Source organism: Oryctolagus cuniculus, chromosome 11 (assembly GCF_051225735.1).
Source record: "Oryctolagus cuniculus isolate XC-2025 breed Fujian yellow rabbit chromosome 11, ASM5122573v1, whole genome shotgun sequence".
Lineage (NCBI taxonomy): Eukaryota > Metazoa > Chordata > Mammalia > Lagomorpha > Leporidae > Oryctolagus > Oryctolagus cuniculus.
Genome location: NC_142877.1, coordinates 114,152,691 through 114,174,243, shown reverse-complemented (window position 1 = coordinate 114,174,243; position 21,553 = coordinate 114,152,691). Strand labels below are relative to the sequence as shown.

The window sequence follows — 21,553 nt, the reverse complement described above, 5'->3', positions numbered from 1 at the left end:
CTTTGTCTGTGGTATTTTTGTTCCAGACCCCCAAATAGACTTGAAGGACCCTAGGAAAGAGGGATACATTTGTGGGGGCAAGAGACACAACAACACACATACAGACTTGGTTGCGAGCAAATAATGCAAATAACATCAATTTAATGCCACGGATTTTTTTTTTCTTTTGTGAACCAGAAAGGCGGAGATTTGAAAGAAACATAATAATGCCCACAGCGGGTCCCCATGTAGACTCACAGCCCCGGGACCCGGATGTTCTTTCTGGACAGGTGCATGGCCCGGCCCACCAGGCTCCAAGTCTTAATGCACACGTGCGTGCGGGTCCTCTGATTACAGCCCGGTGCTGCTTGGTCCAGCAGGTCTCCCCGACCCGTGTGCAGCCGGCATGGGTTCCAGACTGTTCTCTGCTTTTGGTTGTCTCCTGGGGAACCGGCTGCCCACCCAAGTCTCAAAACTGCCTCCTTCCCAGCCCTGGCTCAGTTCCAGCCCCAACCTCACTCTAATGCAAAATTGTCGGAGAGGGGAAAAAGGGAGGACTCTGGCAAGGAAAGCTGCTAACCAAAATAAGGCGAGGGAGGCGGGCAGAGGACCTGTGGCGAACCGGAATAACTCAGAGCCTAAAAATAAATTACCTTGGAAGACAAATGCCTGGGCAGGACCAGGGCTAGGGGCGAAGAGATATTGGGGAGGGGATTGGGTGGGTCAGCACACCTGCCTGGACCTGCCCACCTCCCAGGGGGGCAGTGACATGTAGTCTTGCTGCTTCAGGGCCTTGAAGAGCTGAATGACCGGCACCTGCGGCACGGGCGGGCACAGGGGCTTCTTGTCCCCCAACACCTGCTCGGGGTCCCCAGTCTCAGGACAGAGTCCCGGGGAAGAGGGTTTACTCCGCAGTGAGGGAGGCCCGGGTCCCAGGTCAGGGAAGAAGCAGTAGTCACCCACCTGCTGGAGGACAAGGAGCCCCTTGGAGTGGGGGGATGCTGGGGCCACATCCCCCCAGGGCTCCGTGGGGCTCAGGACATGGCTGCTGGCTTGAGGGGACTTGGGGTGCAGGCCTGTGGTGGGAGGGAGCTCCACATAGCCCTCAAACTCTGGCTTCCCAGGGGCTGAGGCTCCAGGGGGCTCTTCGGCCAGCCCAGGGCAGAGGCTGGGGTGCTGGTCTGAGGGAGGAGGCAGCGAGAGCGCCAGGGCTGCTGTGGGCAGGGTGAGCGCCAGGTCGGTGGTGGAGATGTAACCGGAGCCCATGTGCAGAGCCCCTGGGTTGTCCTTGGGGTCCTGGCCACCTTCGCCCTGGGCCCGTGTCGGGGGGACAGGACCTCCACCAGGCTCCAGGGAGGGGCTCCCTGGGGCCCCCTGGCTGGGCCTCTGCTGCTCGGCCTTGGCCCGGCCCTGCCCCGTCACCTGGGCCAGCGGGACCAGCTGCACCTGCCCGCCCGGAGGCAGACACAGGTATTCCAGCGAGCCCGGCAGGGACGCCTCCTGCCCCGCATCCGTCTGTGGCTTCGCCAGCTGGCCCCGGACGTCAGGCAGGGAGCGGCTTTGGGGGGACCCCAGGTAGGGGCCGTTGAAGTCGAAGCTGGAAGCCTGGCTAACGGGGCTGCCTACGGTGGCCGCGGAGCCCAGCGGGGGCGTGGAGGGCGGTGTCGCGGGCAGACTCGGGTCGGCGGGCATCGCTGCAGGCCCCGGCTGTGCCTCTAGGACCTCTGTGGGGTCCTCTATGCTCAGCGGGGACACTTCGCTGTCCCTGTGGAGGGAGAGAGCAGGGGAGAGATGCTGGGAGCGCCCTGGGCAGCTGGTTCCGCAGGGGCTGGGTGCAGGGGTAGGCGCTCTGGAAGGCCTGACCCAGCCGGGGATCCAGGTGAGCACAGAGCAGGGCAGGGCTGGGTGGAGCCAAGGCTGCAGGACACACCTCCCGCCGTCAGGGGCCTCGTCCTCAGCCCCGCCCACCCGCGGGGCCTGCGCAGTGCGCCCTGCTCGCCATCCAGGCTCCGCGGATGAGCACTGAGCACCTGCACGGCCCCCAGGCCCGGCCAGTGACTGCGCTCTGCTCCCAGGGGGCTGCGGGGGCTGCGGGGAGGCCACGTGCTGCTGGTCAAGTCCTTGTCTGCCCTCCCTAACCTACCAATCACGCTGTCCCTTCTTCAGGGCAAGCGTCCACCTGCTGTCTCCCAGGGAGCTGCGGGCGCGGAGAGGGTCCTCACGCAAAGGGGTGGCTCCACTCCCCCCCCCCCTACAGAGCCCAGCACTCACCCCACTGGCTCAGGACCACGGCTGCCCCCGGATCCCTGGTGCAGGGTGCCCTTGCTAGGGAAAGCCCACGTGCTGTCTGGGAGCCGCAGCCCTGCGCCGCCATCCTGGAAGAGGAAGGACATGGGTGCCTGTGGGTGTGCGGGGTCTCCGGGAAGTTGGGGGGGAGGGGATCCGGGGAGTCCCGGCTGCGGGAAGACCCCACCCCGCTCCCCACATCGTCAGGAGGGTGAGGCTCCCTCCAGGGTCAGCGACATCTGAGCACGTGGCCCCTGTTCTCCCAGGCCTACAGAGTGGGCTATGGCTGTGTCCATGCCCCCCCCCCCCCTTCCTCCTCCACGCTGGCCGCCATCCTCCTCCATGCCACCGCGGCCCTGAACGCCCCACCAGATGCCCACACATGGGCAGCCACGCCACCGTCACCTCCCGAGACTTCCCTGGCCTCAGGTCCCCGCCTCTCCACTCCACCTGAGGGACGCCCTGCCCACCCTAGATCTGTGCTCAGCCTGCAGCCCTCGTCCAACCTGGAGCCGCCTGGCTCCTTGGGGCTCCACAGCACCTCCGGGTGCGCACCCTGAGCCCGCAGGCTCCAGGCGGCAGGGTCCTACCTGGAACAGGTGGCTCTTGCCGGGGCTGGGGATGTTCTCCTGCCACTTCTGGTTCAGCCTGGAAGACACCAGGAGGGGACAACGGCCAGAGACCTCAGGGCACAGAGGGGAAACTGAGGCAGAGGAGGGCCTGCAGGAAGCTGAGCTCTGTGGTCCCTGCTGGCCCCGGGGTCCTGAGCACCCTCCCCCACAGGTGCCCTGGGGCCCTTACCTGTACCCATAGGTGCCGCAGAAGCGCAGACCCAGGATCAAGGCCAAGGTGAGGAAGACCAGACTGAGCGCCAGCACCCACACAGGCAGCACTGGGGGCGGCAGGGAGGAAAGGGGCATCAGCCTTGGGGCCGGCCCAGTGTCCCCGCGGACCCTGCCTTGTGCAGGCCCAGGTCGCTGGGTGTTCACTGCGGGGGGGAGGTGCCAGGGCGGGGAGGGGGCCACACAGGGAGAGCAGAGTTCTGAGGTCCCCCTAGGGTTCAAAGTGTTGGGAGGGCACAGGAGGCTTAGATCCTTGTCAGTACCAGGAGGCGCCTTGGGGCGGGCATTGATGTAGGTAGCCCATGACAGTCACAGAGGACTTCCTGAAAGAGGCAGCATCTAAGGTGCCACCAAGTCCCAAGAACATTAGCAAGGTGGAAATGGGGAAGCCGTGCCAGTGGAGCCACCAGTGGGGGCAAAGCCCCCTCAGGAGCCCCCGGCTCCTCCTGTTGTGCAGCTCTGGGCCCCATTCTGCCCGGTGCGGCTCCCTGACGCTCACACCCCAGCTGGACCGGTGACACCTCCTGTACTCTCTTGGAAGCCCCAGGACCTTGGACCTTGTGGCCAGCGTGGGAAAAGCTGAAGGGGGTGATGGACACAGCAGGTGCAGGGACTGGGAAGGGGGGGAGCCCAGAAAATCAGCCCCGTGCCTTCCCGCCCTGGCCTCAGGGTCAGCGCCTGATGCCTTTGATGCCGTGGGGACAGGAAACTCAGGCCCAGCAGGCACGGAGGGGCGACCGGCACTGTGGGGAGTGCGTCATGGCCACATCCAGAGGCCTCAGGCCGGGGGGGTGGGAGGTGCACTGTGGGACCAGCTTTTCCTGCCGCCTGGGTGCACACGGTGCCACTTGGAGGGACCAGAGACACAGAGGAGGGGCAGGCCCTGGGGAGGCGGGGTCTGGCGCCCATCTCTGTGCCCACCTTGCCCTAGGATGGCCCCCTAGGACGACCCCCCGAGAGGGGGGTGGAGGCGGGGGGACGTACCCCGCTCTGTGGTCCAGGAGCGCTCCTCACTCCACTCGCTCCAGATCCCGTTGTAGACGCCTGACTTGGGCCGGACCCGCACCCTGGCCCGGTACTTGGTGGAGGGCTCCAGAGATGGCAGGGCCATGCTGTGGGCATTGTCCAGGGTCTCTGACCTGCTGTCCTGTGGGGTCCCGTGGTGAGCAGGTGCACCATGGCTGGGGCCCTTAGCCACTGGGCACAGCTGCACACCCCTCCCCCAGGTCCCCAGCCCCTCCTGCTCCCCCCAGTCCTGCAGTTGCCACTGTATGGCCACTCCCATAGATAACGCTCCCCCCTGCCCCCGGGATCATGCCCACAATGCTGCAAACTGGACCAGACCGGACCAGACCAGGACTTCCTGTCTGCATGCAGCCCTCTGACACCAAAGCTGCTTCCTCCTTGGCCTCCCTGCTTTCCCCGTGGGCAGGCTGGACCCAAATGGAAGCCTTTCCAGGCGCGCAGTGCTGGGGCCTGGCTCTGGGTTCCTGGACCGGAGCCCGGTCCGCCCCTTGCTCCACACTGACTCACCCCTCTCCCACTGCCACATCTCCATTTGCAGCCTGGAGAGCTGGGTCAGCTCGGCGCTTTCTGCCCTGAGCTCTGTGCACCCCTGGGGTGGGCTCCCCCGCCCCACCCCGACTCCCCAGGAGTAGCACTGCTCCGGTGGCTGTACACTTGGTCTGGGGGAGGTGCCTCTGAAGAAATGTCCCCACATCCTTCTGACTGGTGACAAGTGTGGTGAGCGTTTCTCGGCCCCCTGGGGACGAGCGTGGCCCTCACCTCCCAGGCGACCGTGTCCTCCCTGTACTGGACCTGGAAGGTGTGGTCGATGTGTCTGTAGTACATCTTCCCCGCCTCCCAGCGCAGGCTGTAGCTGTCTCCATCCTTGGTGACGTTGAGGCTGGGGCGGGCCATCTGGACTGCAGGAGGGAGGCTTTTAGGGGTGACAGTGACATCCACCCTCCCCTGGGACATTGCCTGTGGTTCGTGCTGCCTCTCCTGCTCGTCGCGGGGCCTTCGTGCCTCCCCCACCCCACCAGAGCATCCGCGGGGGCCGCTCAGCCCTTGCTTGAGTGATGCTGAGATGCAGGGGCGGGCCCAAAGCTTCCGGTCTTCCTAGCACGTGAAGTAAAGCCACGCGGTCACCACCGATCGGTTCTCTTCCGGAATACTGATGCGGTTCTAGCCGCTGCCACATCTGCCCATGCGATGTGACTATTTCACTCCGCTCCAGCAACGGCATCTCTTAACCTCATCTCTGGCACAAGGGGAAATGGGGCCACCAGAGGATGCAGGAACCTGCCCAAGGACAGCTGTGCGAGAGGCAAAGGCGGCCTCCTCAGGAGGGGTCACCACGGTCCTCGCCTGTGTCTCCTTCCTGCTGCACCAGAGCCCCCCCAAGACCAGGTGCATTCTGGGACATGCTCGCTCAACACCCCCCGAAGGATGGGCAGATGGCCGAGGGCCAGGGCGTCTCTCGGGGCCTCTCCCCTGGAAGCCTCCAGGGCACTGGCTGTTGCAGGCCTTCAGCAGTCACTGGGCTGTGGCCAAAGCGGAAGGGGAGGGCCCTGCCACCTGCTGCCGGCCCGGCTGGCAGACCCACTTGCTGGACGAGGCAAAGGGGACCCTGGGGTCAGCAGGGGGTCTGTCCCCCCAGGTTCGCATGCTGGAGCCTTGATCTTCAGAGTGGCAGGGGAAAGGTGGTGGACTTTAAGAGGTGGGGCCCCGGGGCTGGCACTATAGAGCATTGGTTAAGACCCTGTCTGCAGATTCGAGTCCCAGATGCTCCACTTCCCATCCAGCTCCCTGCTAACGACTAGGGAAAGCAGCAGAGATGATCCAAGTGCCTGCGGCCCTGCACCCGCACGGGAGTCCCAGACGAAGCTCCTGATTCCTGGCTTCCATCTGGCCCAGCCCTGCCTATTTGGAGAGTGAACCAGCAGATGGAATATTCTCTCTCCCTCCCTCTTTCTCTCCCTCCCTCCCGCCCGCCCGCCCGCCCTCTCTGTAACTCTGACTTTCAAATAAATAAATCTTTAAAAAAAAAAAAAAAAAAGTGAGGCCCTGTGCGAGGTCCCCTCTCAGAAGGGGTTAAGGTGGTTTTCATGGAGCCCCGAGTTTTTCAAGGAAGCAGCTGGTCACTCCTGGCTCCTTGGCTTCCTATCTGGGGTGTGATCTCCCCATCACATGCACGCCCACCGCTGCATCCATACTGGCGTCATGCCCTTGAACCTCCACCCTGAGCAAAGTAAGCCTCTCTCTATCAAGCTACCTGGCCTCAGCTAGCTCATGATAATGGCAAAAAATGGATCAAAATAGCAGAGAAAGCAGAGACTGGGCGTGGACCCACCCACGATGGGCCCCGTCTTCACTGTGCACCTCCCAGTTAGCCAGGCAACCACGGTGAGCCTCAGTCTACCCACCCGGAAAAAGGGAGGAGTGTGCTCATACCTTGACAACTCTGCAGGGATTTTAGAAAGAGAACGCCTGTCATCTGTCCCCGTGTCCTACACACCAGCGTCACACTGCACATGCCCCGTGCCCGTGAGCCACGAGAATCCTTCCTCCCCATGAAGACCCCTCCCAAAGGAGCAAGACCCCCAAGGAACCCCAGGTGACTGAGACAGACTGGCCGCTGCCATGGCATTCCCTGAAGACTGCATGGAAGAGCCTGGTCACCGTGAGATTTTGCCATATCGGAGTCTTGGCTACGTAGCAGGAATGGACCACATGGACCTACAGGAACTACAATCTTTTGGCACACACCCCAGCTCGCACTTGAAAAGTGAATCACTGATGACTTATTTTGAAAATGGAGACTATCGGCCAGAGAAGGACTTTGGAAATCAGAAAGAGAAAATCCAACAGCAGAAGGCAAGAGGAGTGTGGTGGGAGCAGCAGGTGCACAGTGGGGGAGGAAGACAGGACAGAGAAGGAGGGGCCTGGCCCCGGGGGACAGCAGGTGCACAGTGGGGGAGCAGACAGGACAGAGAAGGAGGGGCAGGACAGAGAAGGAGGGGCCTGGCCCGGGGGGGGGGGCAGCAGGTGCACAGCGGGGGAGGAGACAGGACAGAGAAGGAGGGGCCTGGCTTGGGGAGGGGGCAGCAGGTGCACAGTGGGGGAGGAGACAGGACAGAGAAGGAGGGGCCTGGCCCTGGGGGGCAGCAGGTGCACAGTGGGGGAGGAGACAGGACAGAGAAGGAGGGGCAGGACAGAGAAGGAGGGGCCTGGCCTGGGGAGGGGGCAGCAGGTGCACAGTGGGGGAGGAGATAGGACAGAGAAAGAGGGGCCTGGCCCCGGGGGGGGCAGCAGGTGCACAGTGGGGGAGGAGACAGGACAGAGAAGGAGGGGCCTGGCTCCGGGTGTGGGGAGGCAGCAGGTGCATCCTTGCTCTTGTTGTCACTGTCCCATTGCCTCTTGAGGACACCCAGAAGAGATCAGAATGGCTTCTGCTCACTTTTGGTCCCCAGAACTGTGTTTCTTTGACAGCAGCAAACCAGCAGCCGGGGCTGGGAGGAGCCCTGGGGGTGCTGCTCCGAGATCACCCACCCCGAAGGCTGGGGCAAACTCACTGTTGTCTGAGCTCTTTATAAATTTCTCTTCCCTCCTCGGCCGAACAGAGAGGGTGTACTGGCCGTGGGTGCGGGGGTCGGGCACGGGGACGCGGCAGCGGTGCCGGGTGTAGCGGCCGCGCAGCTCCTCCTTCAGCACTGGGGAACATTCTTCCTCCCTGTGGGTCACAGCCGAGCTGAGGGCAGGCGGGAGCCAGGGCCCTCGGCAGCACTGAGCCGGGGCTCCCAGACAGGAGGAGCCCAGCAGGGGGCGAGGCCGAGAGGCGCGAGGATGGGGAAGGAGGCACTGACCTCGCGTCCGGGCCGGACTTGTAGAAGAGGCCGAAGGACACGGAGCTGGTCACCTGGGACTTCACCTCCCAGGAGCAGCTGAGCGCGTGGGCCCCATTGAAGAAGCACTGCAGGTGCTGGGGCTGGGCCTTGTCCCCTGGGCGGCGGGGGGGTGGGGGGGCGGAGATCACTCATTCCCTCCTCATTCATCCCTAGCTCTCTCAGGGTGGGGTGTTAGGCTGTAGATGGCAGTGCGGGTGCCCCCCCCAAGGGCCTGTGCAGTCGGGGGCTCGTCCCCAAAGTCTCATGCTAAAGGTTAGTGGTTAAGGGTGGAGACTTGACCACATCTGGGAGGTGGGCCCAGTGGGAGGTCCTTAGCTCACCGTGGGCGTGTCCTAGTGGGCTACTGAAGCTGAGCACGCCCTGGCTGCCCACGTGGCCCACCGCCCGCCACCCTGCAGCCCCACCAGGGGTTCAACCAGCCTGGGCCCCTGCACAGCCACAAGCTGCGGTAAACCTTGCCTCCTGAGTAACAAAAGGATGCTGAATTCAGGAGAAGACACCACGTGAGCCAGGCCAGAGGGGACCAGGGTTCAAGTCCGGCCTGAAGCACCCAAGCCGTGCCCTCAGCTCAGAGGGGACAAACGGGGACAGTGTGTGGTCTTGGAGACTGGGGACGGAACGCTGGGACAGTGTGGACTTCAGACCGCCCCCACCCCATCTGCAGAGCCCCTAAGGAGCCCACCGGCCCCCAGAGAGGCCATGCCCTCCCCCCCCTTACCTGACTGTGAGTCCCACTGGATCTCCGAGCTCCACTCGCTGGGCCGCCCCGAGAAAGCCACCCCTGGGGCCAGCCGGGTCCGCACCCGAGCCACGTAGGGGCTGTTGGGAGTGAGGTGCTCTGGGCCCAGGATGGCCTGGGAGGAGTTGGACAGGAGGGAGGTGGCTTCCTGTCGGGAGAGAGGGGCGCTGCAGGGTGCCGCGGGGACCCCTCGGGCCGGCCGCACGGGCTGTGGGGCCTACCTCCCAGGAGTCGTGCAGCCGCCTGAAGAGCACCTCGAACTCCAGGTCCTCCCGGGACAGCCAGGGCCTCTGGGACTCGCCAAGGTCCACGCTCCAGCTCAGCAGGAAGCCGTCCCCCCTGCTGCTGATCTGCAGGTCCGTGGGTGGGGGCGGCTGGACTGCAGGGGACAGGGAGCAAAGGGTACGTGAGGCCGGCCTGACCCTCTGTGTGGACGCCCTTGGGTTCCAGGCTCAGCGCTGCCCCCATCAGGAGTGACCTGAATGAGCCCCTTCCCTGTGGGTCTCAGGCTGTGCACCTGTAACCGGATCTCCTTGTACTGGGCTGGGACTCAACCCTCTGGGAGCCTGACATTCCCCCACTGCCCAGCAGAGGGCGCTGTGATTCGTGGCACTTTCTCCTGCTGTCCATGTCACTTCCACCTGCCCAGGGTCTCACGCCACTGCCACTGCCCAGGGCAAGTGTCTACTCCTCTAGGGACCTTCTTGGGGGCCTGCTCCCCAGGCAGAATCCCTGGTGCCTTTCGTGTCCCACCACAGCCCATCACAAGTCTTCCACCCCACGCAGATTCGTGTCTCTGCCTCTGCCTCCCCAAGCAGACAAGGGGCGTGGGGAAGGCAGGGGTTGGGTCTGGACCTCCTCCTCTATCTCCAAGCTGGAAATGTAGCTGCCTGGTGACTTCTGGGAGCAAGGCCGATGAATGAATGCATGTATCTTCAGAACCTCCTCATTCCGTCATTGCTTGGGTTGGTCAAGAAGATACATTAGTAGAGGGCGTGGCCCCTGGCCCCCTGGAGTTTCTGTGACTTCTTGCTGAGGTTAAGGGTTTGAGGCTGGAGTCAGAAATGCAGGGTGGCAGATACACAGCACGGAAGCCACCTGCTGCCCACCCCCAGCCAGGACAGGCATTACTAATCCATCCCTGCACGCCCAGCCCTGAGTCTGCCATGGAGTGGGAGCCCTCAGCTGCTCCCCATGGCACAGGCCTGGAACCCAACAAGAGCCTGTGCATCCCACCCGAGAGGTTTTCTTCCACCTGCCCATTTCACCAGTGGAGAAACCGAGAGAGGAAGTGGAATGTCCAATGCCACCGAACGCGTGGGAGCCTCGGCGAGATCAGACACAACTGTGTCTCGTGCCCCTTGTCTGCGGCCTCCCCAGTCCATTTGCCAGCCTGCTGCCAGCTGGACATGGCCTCCCACTGGACACAAGCTCCTGGGACTAGTGCCCACTCCCCTACACTGCCACGCTTTCCCTCTGCCTCCAAGGCCGCCCCTGTGTCAGGCCACAGCGCCATGGGGCAGGGGCCCTGCCTGCTTGTTCGCTGCTTTCCTGGCAGTGGTGGGGCTCAGGAGCGGCGGGGGTGAATGAATGGTGTAGATCCTGTCATTCATTGCATCTCCCCGGCGAACCAGTCCTGGCATGGCCCGCTCACCTCCGCATTGCTTCTCTGTGGTACGAGGGCCGTGGGTCACGTTCCGGGCCCCACCCTCCCTGCGCTCCTGCCGCTCCAGCCCACGGCGCTCCCCGCCCACTGGCCTCCTCGCACCCAGGTCTGATCAGCTCGCGCCCCCTCGGTGCTTCCCTGTGGCCTCCAGCATGGCCCCGAGACTCCAGGAGGCCGGGCAGCCCAGGCAGCCTCTTCCTCCCGCCGGGCGCCCTCTCCAGGCTGCTGCACGGCCAGGAGGGGCTTCCCAGCAGGTGCACCGCCGGCTTTGCACTCAGGTCGCCTCTGCCAGGAAGGCCCCTCCCTTGAGAGCTCAGCTGCAGAACTCCTTCCTCTGGGAAGCCTGTCCTGACGCCCCCGGGGACCCTGGCCCTCCGCCCCCCTGCACGGGACCCCCCACCGCGCCGGCGTCTGAAATGAGCACAGGGACTGCATCCTGCTTCCTGCTCCCTCCAGCCGGCAGGTGTTCCTGAACTTGACTTCCTGGTGGCCCAACCCCCCTGCCTGTGTTGGGCCTGCAGTGCTGTCATCCCACATGGGCTCCAGTTCGAGTCCTGACTGCTCCACTTCTGATCCAGCTCTCTGCTATGGCCTGGGAAAGCAGTGGAAGATGCCCCAAGCCCTTGGGCCCCTGCACCCACGTGGGAGACCTGGAGGAAGCTCCTGGCTCCTGGCCTGGGTCTGGCCCAGCCCTGACCGTTGCAGCCATTTAGGGAGTGAACCAGCAGCTGGAAGAGCTCTCTTTCTGTCTGTCTCTCCCTCTCTCTGTACGTCTGCCTTTCCAATAAATAAAAATAAATCTGAAAAATAAAAGTGGGTGGAGAGGGAAAGGCAGGAAGCCCGGGCCAGAGCCCCACCCTCAGCATCTAGAGGGAGCTGCAGGTGGCCCTGAGCTCTGCCGCCAGCAGCGAGAGGCCTAGGCTAAGCCCCTCCCTGCCTGCCATGGGGCATCCACAGCCAAAGGCAGCGACCAGACCCGGGGCTGGGCTGGCCCGGCGAGAGCCTCCCACTGGCCTGCCCCTTCGCGTTCCTAAGCCACTGCCCTCCCTGCCTGGCCTCTGTCTAAACCACGCGGTCTCGGATGCCCAGAGGCTGGTGTGCTGGCTGCTTTTCTTCCTGACCCAGAGGCAGACGAAGCATCACGCTGCCCAGTGATCGTCCACACGCACCCAACACCGCCGCGGACCTGCGCACACCCTGGGGGCCCTCCGTGAAGGCAGCGGGCAGGCGAGCGCCAGCTCTGACGGGCAGGAGGCCCACAGGAAGCTGGGCAGGTTACTGTCATCGCTGCTTGTTGGGGGGGCATTGGGAAATCACCTGCCCTCTCTGGGCCTTGAGGGCCTCATCTGTAAAATGGGCAGTTTCCGTGTGAACCCTGGGCAGGGCTCTTCTTGGAGGGGAGCCTGCCGAGCAGGGAGCCAGTGGCTGGGCAGGTGGGAGGCGTGGCCGGGGCTTGAGGCACCTCCCTCTGCACCTGCTACAATGCCTCCAGGGCAAGGAGACCACGCCCTCTCCCCTCCTCTCCCTCCTCAGCCCACCCTGCAGCCTCACCGTGCTGGGCCAGAGTGACCGTGAGCTGGGCGCCCAGAGGCCTGTCTGGTTGGAATGAGAAGGTGTCGTTGTCGGCGAGGACGAAGTTCTGGTAGGGGATGACGCATCTCCGGGGCACGCAGCGGGCAGAGGGGCACTGTGACCAGGGCATGTCATCAGTGAGCTCGCAGGACACCGGCTGCTGGGGGGCCCTGTCAGGGGAGGCCATGCATGAGCCCAGAGGGAAGAAGTCACTCATTCAACACCTCAGCCGGGATGAGCCTGGGAAGGTTGGACTGGGGAGAACTGCTGAGCTGGTGGCCTCGGGGTGGGGGGGCTCCCTCTCCCTCTCTCTGGCCAGGCCCAGGGAGGTGGGCCCTGGGACGCCCCTCCCCCGCCCTCCCACAGAAGCCCCCCATGCCACTCACGGGGCCACGCGGCGGTGGAGGGTCACGTTGATCAGCCGGCCCGCCTCCTCGGTGTCTGCCCAGCTGCAGACCACGTGGCTGGTGTAGTCATTGTAGCAGCGCAGGGTCTGCAGTGGGACGGTCTCTGCCGGGGTCAGGGGTCGGGGGTCAGGGGTCAGGCAGGAGGGGTCACGCACGCTCTCCCTCCGGGGCCCCTTGACACTGTCCCTCCCAGCTCCTCTGGGGGCACCCAGCCCTGGGGAGGAGTCTCCCAGAATCCCACAGAGGCACCTGCAGGCAGGCAGAGGGGGCCCTGGGGACCCTAAGTGGGACAGGGGCTCTGCGGGAATGGGGGTCCTGGTGGCGGCCCCTCCTGTCCTGACGGAAACAGGAGACCATCCCAGTTGATGGCGGCATGCTGCCTGGGCCCCAGCCACGCGCTGCTCCTGGAGAAAAGCCCCAACCCCCAAGGTGGATCAGGCGTCTGGCCTGGCCTGTGGCTCTGGTCTGGGCAAAGGGACTGTGGTCCCCACGGCTAACACAGGAGCCACGCTCTCTGGGAGCGCTTGGGGAGGGGGTCTTTAAGTGCCCCCGGCACGAGGAGGTGGCTGGGGTGAGGCAGGAGCATGGTTGGGGCAAGGCTGCAGCAGCAGCCTGGAGCTGAGGCCTCCAATGCCCCCTGGAACATGGACACAAACTCGGCTGGACTCTGCGGGGCACCCAGGGGGAGAGGGAAGAGTGAGGAGGCCTGGGGAAGCGGAGGGAGGGAGGGCCAGCACGGCAGGGGGGTCTGGGGGATTCAGCGGGGACCCTGAGCCCCACCCCAGACTGCTCAGTGAGGATGGGGCCCCCAGGGGAAGGAGCGGTCCGACTCACCTGCCCTTGCGATACCGGGGCCCCAGCGAAGAGCCAGCAGGGTCACGAGGAGCAGACCTGGAGTCAGCGCCATCTGCCGGCCAGCTCTGGACAAGCAGGTGCCCGGTGCAGGTGGGTTCTGGTGTCGGGGTCCTCACTGCCCAGGGAGCTTGTGTTCCCGCCCAGGTGGGGGCCAGGCCAGCCCCATGTCCCCAGCTCTCGTGATTCTTCCCTCGGGCCACTGCCTCCGTGGGGCCTGCAGAACGAGATGTCACCTGGGGGCTGGGACACAGCAGATGGGGGGGGGAATGCAGGGCGGTGGCTGTGATGCGTGGCGCCCTGGGACAATCCCTCCTGGTGAGCCCCAGCATCTGGGGGCGTGGCCGTGAGGGAGGTGGGCTTTGCCAGCCTCTGAGGCTGTGGGTCCCCTCGGGGGCTGTGGGTCCCGCACCCTTGCAGGTGGGGTTCCCCGAGAGGCACGTGTGGCATTCAGCTCCTGGAAGGCTGTCGCTGCACATGCCGGGGCGGGGGTGCTGGGTGCTGTTGGCTGGCATGGGGTCGTCCCCTGAGAGTGATCTCTCCCCCTCCCCTCTCTCTTTCTTGCTCACATACTCCCACACTCGGAGCCTGGTGCTGTCCCCACCCCAGCTCCACCTACCGCCCTGCTCCCCACAGCACCGCCCTGGGCCTGTTCCCCTTTCTCTGCAGAGCCTGGGGGTTTCCTCAGGTTTCATTTCTTGCAGCCTGGGAAGTACCTGGAGCTGAGGATCCAGGCTGCTTATCCTCTGTGAGGTGGTTTGAAATCTCACCCCATACATGTGCATGCGTGTGCACACACAGACACACACATGCACACAGACACACAGTGCACACACTGCACACACACGTGCACAGATACAGACACACACACACAGACACACACGTGCACACACTGCACACACACGTGCACAGATACAGACACACACACACAGACACACACGTGCACACACTGCGTACACACGTGCACAGATACAGACACACTCATGCACACACACATGCACACACAGACACATACGTGCACATACTGCATACACACGTGCACAGATACAGACACACGCATGCACACACAGACACACACGTGCACACAGACACATACGTGCACATACTGCATACACACATGCACAGATACAGACACACACATGCACACACAGACACACACGTGCACACACATACGTGCACACACTGCATACACACATGCACAGATACAGACACACACGTGCACACACTGCATACACATGTACACACAGACACAAGCACACACACACAAGTACACGTGTACACGCACGCGCAGGCAAACACGCATGCACACACAGAGTGTATCAGTGGACACACGGTCCGGAAACACACTCTGTCTTCTCCAGGAATGTTCTGGAGCATGGAGTGGGAAGCAGTGTGAAGTGACGGGTGGAAGACTCGTGGAAAAGCTAAGATTACGGAAGAACGGCTCAGAGAGTGCCAGTCTGAATCCCATCCACGCGTGGCCCGGACCTCGGGTCAGTTAGAAGCCTGAATGTGGAAAGTCCAACCGTGTGGAACTTGCGCTATCGAAGGGACCCTTCTGCGCGATTGAAGCTCCCAAGCAGGAGAGGAAATCAGAGAGATGACGCGGGACAGAAGCACAGGCGACATCTTCCGGATCTCATCCGACTAACTGGACCCGCAGCGAGGGAGAAGGCCCAGAGGACAGTGTGCACCGGCGTCGTGGCTGTCCCAATGCCACCGGCCAGGAGGCTCAGAAACTGGGCAAGTTCGCTTCTCACAGTTCTGGGAGCCGCAAGGCCAAGGCCAAGGAGCCCAGGGCTGCTTCCTCGCCGCCTTCCCCCTGTAATCTCCCATGGAGGGAGGGGTCAGGAGCTCTCCCCGAATTCTGTTTGCAGGGCACTGATGCCACTCATGAGTCACCTCCCCAGGGCCACACCTCCAAATACCCTGGCACACGGGGTTAGGTTTCGGCACAGGAGCTGCGGATCCAGCCACCAAGTGGAGAGCAAGTCATTACTGGAGGCTGACGCGAATGGGCGTCACCCACAGCACCAGCCAGAGCTCCGCAAGGCCGGGGATCGGCTGTGGGGTGAGGGGGCCCCAAGGTTCCAGTGCTGGCAGCCAGGAGCCCCGTGTGGCCGTGCCAGGAACTGGAGGGAGCCTGCTGCCCCGGGGAGGGATTCCCACGGGCTCCACACACGCACGTGGGTGGTTACAAAGCAAGCCCCGCCCCCACCCCTGCACACAGGGCCAGTGGTGGTCGTGGACGTTTGTCAGCATGGGGAAGCCCCCACCCACGCGTGAATGCTTGTTACTCTCTCGCTCGTCAATCCATCCTGACTTTGTACGCCCATGGGTCTCTGTTTAACATTCTTAGCTGTGCAGGGGGCAAGAACCCCAGTGAGAAATTAGGGCACCCAGGCCCATACACTCCCGGCCACCAGGTCCATAAATCAAATACACCTCTGGATATTCAAAAGGACCCAGCCTCAGGAGCTTTGTTAGAGCCACAGAAACCGGCCACATGTGCGCACACACACGCATGCACACGCATGCATGTGCACACACAGCATTGGCGACGGAGGGGATGGGATCCTAGTGCTTACCCTGAGCCAGCCGCCTGGCCCAGGGCTCTGCAGGTGTTTCTGCAACTGCACACGCGGCCACCTTAGGGACAAGGAGACAGGTGTAAGGGGTCACAGCCAGAGAGGAAAGCCCACGCTGGGTCTACACTGTGCCTCCTTAACCAAGGTAAGGAGGCTTGTCCTTCCCGGTCGGCCACGTTCACGCATCTGCTCCGACGGGGGGCGCTGACCCACAGACGCGCATGGGGGCGGGGCCAAGCCACCTAAATCAGCTTCCTTGGGGGCGTCAGAGGAGCCACAGCCACCGAGAGGCACAGCCTGGGCGCACATTAAAGGCAGACGCTTCTTGGAGTTTGAGGAGTTGCGAGAAGAGACAGCCCCCCCCACCAATAGTGCACACCCCAGCGGGGGTCACAAAGCAGGCGCTGAGGACGGGCACACGGGCAGGGAGACAGAAAGTCCCAGAAAAGTCGAGACCAGGAGCCCCGGGAGTCCAGAAAGAGGTGAGGGCGGGGGGCACGGGCCGGGCAGCGGCCCCACTGACCGCGCGGATGCTGGCCAATGGTTGAGACACAGGCAACGCTGCCTGTGTCCTGTATGGGAGGGTGTAGGTTTGATTCCTGGCTCCAGGTCCAGACTCCAGCTTCCCGCTACTGCACACCGGCGGGGTCTGTAGCTGGGTTCCTGCCACCCATGGAAGAGCCCTGGGGTAAGCTCCTGGCCTCTGGCCTCGGCTCAGCCCCGCCCCAGCCATTTGAGGTGTGAACCAGCACACCTGTCTTCTGTGTGTCCGTCTCCGCATGCCTCAAATAAATGAACATTTTTTTAAAGGAGAATCGACTCAGGCAGAAGGGCTCCATTTCCGCCCTCCTGGAAAGGTGATGGCTGGAGCTCCAGCAGTCCTTCTGAACCATGAGGTTGCCTTGAGGTTGGAAGCCATATATGAGGATGATGAAACAAAGAGGAAACTGGATTCCTCTGTTCACTCTGGATCAACCACACCAGCCCAAGGTTACGTTCTCTGCTCGTCTCCTTGGTGAAGGGAAAATTAATTTCTAAGTTGTTGCGGCTCCATTGTCCAATAACTTTTCGGGCGCAGCCAGGTACAATTGGAAAAGGAAGAGAACGTCACAGGGTTTTACGGAGCGGCCGTCTAGAAGGGGAGGGACGAGGGCCCTTTGGGTCGCAGGTACTGCTTTTTCTAGGACGTCAGGAGGACGTCATTCAAGGAGCGTGCTGGGTCAGCCACCAGCCACGGGGAGCGACCAGGCCCAGCTCCCAAGGTCGCCTTTCTCATGCCACACCCACTCGCCCGCTGGTGACCTTTTGTCTTCCGAGAACAAAAGGGAGACCATAGAGAAACTTCCAGAAGAAAAACAAACAAACGGATGAGATGCCATGGAGCAAGGGCGGAGCGGCAGGAGCTGCCGCCCACGTGACCACGGTCTCAGGAGCACTGAGGGGCGGCGTGTTCCACCCAGAACCCCCAAATGCCACGTTCGCCGTGACGTCCAGGGAAAGAACAACTTCTTGGATCAACAAAAACCGAGCAACAAGGCTTTTCAGGTCCCCCAGAGAAATGGCTCCAGGATCTGTTTCGGGAAAAACAGATCCCACGGCAGGAAGCCAGCCCATGCGTCGGGAGGCGAAGACGCCGGGGAGACTCGGGGTCCAGTCAGGGAGAACTGGCGCCCCGGAAGTAACCAGCACTGAGTGCAGGCAGCGGGACTGGGCTGCGGCGTGGCGTGGGCGGCGGCTGTGAGTCAGGCCGGGACGGGCAGGGGAACTGAGAGCCCGCCGAGGGTCTGGCTCGCTGTGGGAGAGCCCGGCTGTGTCTGTGCTGATGAGCCGAGGGCTGGGGGAAGCACACCTTAAGCGCAGTGCATAAGGGTTAAAAGGCGCCAGGAGGGTCGGGCGCTTGGAGCAGAGGTTCGGAGCGGCTTGGGCTCCCTGCACCCCAGATCCGAGGGCCTGGGTGCGAGTCTCAGCCCTGCTTCCGACTCCAGCGTCCTGCTAATGGGCGTCCTGGGAGCAACGGGTGCTGGCCACGTGCGGGGGTCTCGGCCACTCACGGGGGCACTCGGGTGGAGGTTTGGGCGCCTGACTTTGGCCTGGCACAACCCACGCTGCCGTGAGCACTGGGGGAGTGAACCAGCAAAATGGAAGGTGTGTGTGTGCGTGTGTGCGCATGTGAGTGTGTGTGCATGTGCGCGCATGTGTGTTTGTGTATGTGCGCACGTGTGTGCACGCGTGTGTGTGTGCGCCCATGCGCCTGTCTCTGTCTCTCTGCCTCTCAAACACGTGAAAATGAAGTTGAAGAGGTCAGGCCGGGCGAGGGTAGCATTTCAGCAGGGAGGAAGCAGGGCGACAGCATCTTCTCGCTCGCCCTAAACACAGACGTCAAAACCCCCAAGCGTGTAAAGAAAGCGAACGGTCAGAACAAAAACTGGAAAAAAAAAAAAAAAAGAAGCAAAACCCAGACTCACTCCCGACAGAGACAATGGCAGAGGTCAGCCTGCGGCGGTGTCTAGAGAGGAGCGCGTCCTGGCCAGGACGAAGGTTCCAGAAGGAAGCAGGGCCGCCCGAGGTGTCGTCGCGGTGACCGGAAACAGGAGCCGGCAGAAAGGATTCAAGGGTGAGCTCCTCCTGACAGGTGCCCCTGTGTAACGGGTCACACGGACAACCGTCAGGCCTGGAGGGGCCCGACACGGGATGTCACGTGTGTCATAATTGCAGGCATCGCCCGGACAGCGGAGGCCGGCGGCCAGCGGTGCCCCCCACCCCGTGGAAGTGCCACCTTGTGCTTTACCCCCGAGACTCGGCCTTCCTTGAAAACCCCGGAGGGCTTCGCAGGGCCTTGGCGAATTAGTTCTAGACTCCAAGGAACCAAAAACGAGAGACGCACTCTACCGGCCCAGAGACTCAGCAGGGGTGTAGCCGGTGACAGAAGAGCAAAGGGGGACAAGGAGCAGATACAAATGAGTGACCAACACAGGCAATGAATGAGCCACTCAGAACGTTCAGACGTAGGAGACAAACGGACCGGGCACGTGCGTCCCTGTTCATCGTAAGCGAAATCCAAGTGGCCGGGAGCTGCGACCTCCCCCGGAGCAAGGGGGGGAAACCGAGGGACCAAGGACGAGAGATGACTTCCGTCTGCTGCACCGGATGAAATGAGATGGACGATATCCCTGAGGCTGCGCCGGCCACCCCGGCAGAAACCGAGCGAGCCACCCGGGGTCTACCAGGTGCCTGGGGGGTGGGTAGGTGAACGGGGTGCACTTACACTAACCCTCGCTGGCTACTCCCCGGGGTTAAGGAATGAGTTAAATCTGCGTGTTTTGTGGTGGGAAATTGCCCCAAACAGGAGCGATCTTAAGTGAACAGTTAGGACCTAGAACATTATGTGTGTTATAATCCCATGGCAATACACTCTATGCGTGGGTCATGGGTAGAGAACATTCTGGAAGGACTCCTGCAGTGAGGGGGGAGGAGTGGAATAGGGCTTCGTCCGTTAGGCTCCGTATTTCTGGGTCGCTCTCAGGTTTGACACGGGAGGTGTTCGTGTGCTTACTTTCCCAGCATTCAATGCTTTCCCTGCCAGCCCCCGTCACAGCAGGATGTCCCTGTGTCACACACTCTAAGGAAAGCTGGTGGATGGGGGGGGGGTGGCGACGAGCTACCTGCGAAGGTTTGCTGCCTCTGAAACCATGACCAAGTGGGAGAACCGACAGGAGAAATTAGAACAAGGCAATGGAAAAGCGTCACGTGGAGGGCTGAGGATGGCACCCCTTGTGGTTGGAGCCTGCGCCACGAGGCCCGGCCTTCTCATTCCCCACCGCCGGGAGCAGACCATCCACACTGTCACCCGCGGGGAAGGGGCAGGGCACACACCTGCCCGCTTCCACCCACACCTGCCCCTGAAGACGACTCTCCAAGACGCCGCACACCAGGCCAGCACAGCCGGAGCCGGAATACACACCGCTGGGCAAAACCCAACGAAGTGAAAAACATCAGTAAGGGGCCGGCGTTTGCCACAATGTGTCCCGGATCCACGCGCCCGACTCCGGTCCTGACTCCGCTCCCAACTCCAGTTTCCTGCTCGTGCACACCCTGGGAGGCAGCAGGGGATGGCCCCAGGACCTGGGCCCCTGCCCCCCACCCTGGAGACCCACAGTGAGCTCCCAGCTCCCGGCTTAGCCTGGCCCAGCCCCAATGTCATGGGCATTTGGGGAGTGAACCAGTGGGTGATTCTGTCTCTCTCTTTTCTCTGTGTCTCTCCACTTTTCAAATAAGTAAGTAAATGTAAAAATAAGCCACGAGTAACAGAGACACAGGCTGCTGGAGAGGGCCCTGGGCGTGTGGGGGTCGGGACCCTTCTCAAGTCCAAGGTGAGCGTTGCAAGCCACACCCAGCTCCGTGCCGCAGCACTGCACGGCTCCCTGACTGCACCCTCACAACACAGTGCACGCTGTTCCTAAGTCGGGGTTCTGCCTTTTCCCCACTCCTCAGATCGGAAGCCAGACGGCCAGGACGGGGCGGCGGGGGCGGGGGGGGTTGCCGCCACTGCTGCCCGCGCCGTAGTGACGAGGTGGAGTGGGAAAGGACGCGAGTGCGTGACGCTCTGGCTTGAGCCCCCTCCACGCACCAGCAGTTCCCCTGCCGGGACAGCCAGAGCCCGCCAGGGAGGCCCGAGGGCCCTGAGCCCCCGTGTGAGCCCCGGGCAGGTGCACCTGCTGGCCGCTCACTCGCTCGCTGCCCGGGCGGCTCAGTTTCGCCAGAGGCCAAGCCCTGACCTCCCCTGGTCCCCCGAGCCCGGCTGCCCACAGACACCCCCAGCTGTCCCGGTCCTTTCTCCTCCTGGCCTCCCCGCCCCCACCCGCTGCCACCCCACCGGCAGCCGTGCCCCTGAAGACGGGCCATACCTGTGAGTGAGGGCCAGAGCAGCCTTCCCCGGGGGCCGGCCGGGAGCCTGGCAGGCTTCCTATTTATCGCCGCTGACGTCGCGAGGCAGCGGGAAGCAGAAAGAGGAAGAGTGATTCCGGCTTCTGCACAAATGCCCTTTCGCAAGCACCGCCCAGCTTCTCGGACCCTCGGGCCGGCACCGCTCTGCTAGCGCACACGGCTGCCAGGGGGACTCCTAGCCCACTCTGTGCGCTCCTGAAATGTCCTACGCTTCTTTCCACATTCAGCTCATGGGGAGCCTCCTCCAGGCAGCCTTCCCTGACTGCCCCATGGGGAGGTGTCTGCCATAATGATACAGGTGTGAGCTCCGAGTCAGACGGTCCTGGGTTCGACTCCCAAGTCCACTGCTTCTCAGAGTGAAGTAGCTTCTCCAAGCCTCAGGACCCCAATCTGTGAATTTCACAGGGCATCCCCACACCTGGAAGGGCTGCTGAGGGGACCGAAGCTGGGCTGCCCCCGTGCAGAGAGGTGCACACGAACCCCCAATAAGGGTGCCCCCTTCACCCCTTCCCCGGTGTCTTGGGTCAGGCACTGCATGGCTGCTTCAGGGCCGGCTCGGGTCTGGCCCCCATTTCTGTGAGTGCGTGGCACCGGTGTGGAATGAATAAATGAAGACTCCCCCAGCACAGCCGTGCTGGTGGGGGGGGGTTAAGGCAGGGTGCGTGAGGCGCTCCCTTGGGTGCCACACTGAAAGGGAGCACCACACAGCACGGCGATCAGCACACCAACAATTGCAACACAGGGTAACCAAACAATCAAAATGAACAC

The 21,553-nt window shown here is 62.9% G+C and overlaps 1 protein-coding gene across 2 annotated transcripts; it reads right to left on the bottom strand.

The window, feature by feature from the left end:
* Positions 1 to 106: 106 nt before the first annotated feature.
* Positions 107 to 20,869, bottom strand: CSF2RB (colony stimulating factor 2 receptor subunit beta). 2 transcript variants are annotated; one of them, XM_070052884.2, is made up of 15 exons: positions 20,746 to 20,841; positions 18,307 to 18,479; positions 13,236 to 13,470; positions 12,381 to 12,504; positions 11,974 to 12,164; positions 8,978 to 9,135; positions 8,736 to 8,904; positions 7,976 to 8,111; positions 7,685 to 7,842; positions 4,893 to 5,032; positions 4,092 to 4,254; positions 3,067 to 3,157; positions 2,856 to 2,913; positions 2,251 to 2,354; positions 107 to 1,744 (listed from the first exon to the last, which is right to left on the bottom strand). In XM_070052884.2, exons 3-15 carry the CDS (start codon positions 13,306 to 13,308, stop codon positions 703 to 705), a joined length of 2,607 nt encoding a protein of 868 aa, XP_069908985.2. In that variant the 5' UTR covers positions 13,309 to 13,470; positions 18,307 to 18,479; positions 20,746 to 20,841; the 3' UTR covers positions 107 to 702. The 2 variants fall into 2 exon arrangements, with proteins under 2 accessions (XP_069908985.2, XP_051701866.3); XM_051845906.3 differs by lacking the exon at positions 18,307 to 18,479 and having other exon boundaries at positions 20,746 to 20,869.
* Between the last annotated feature and the right edge of the window lie 684 nt (positions 20,870 to 21,553).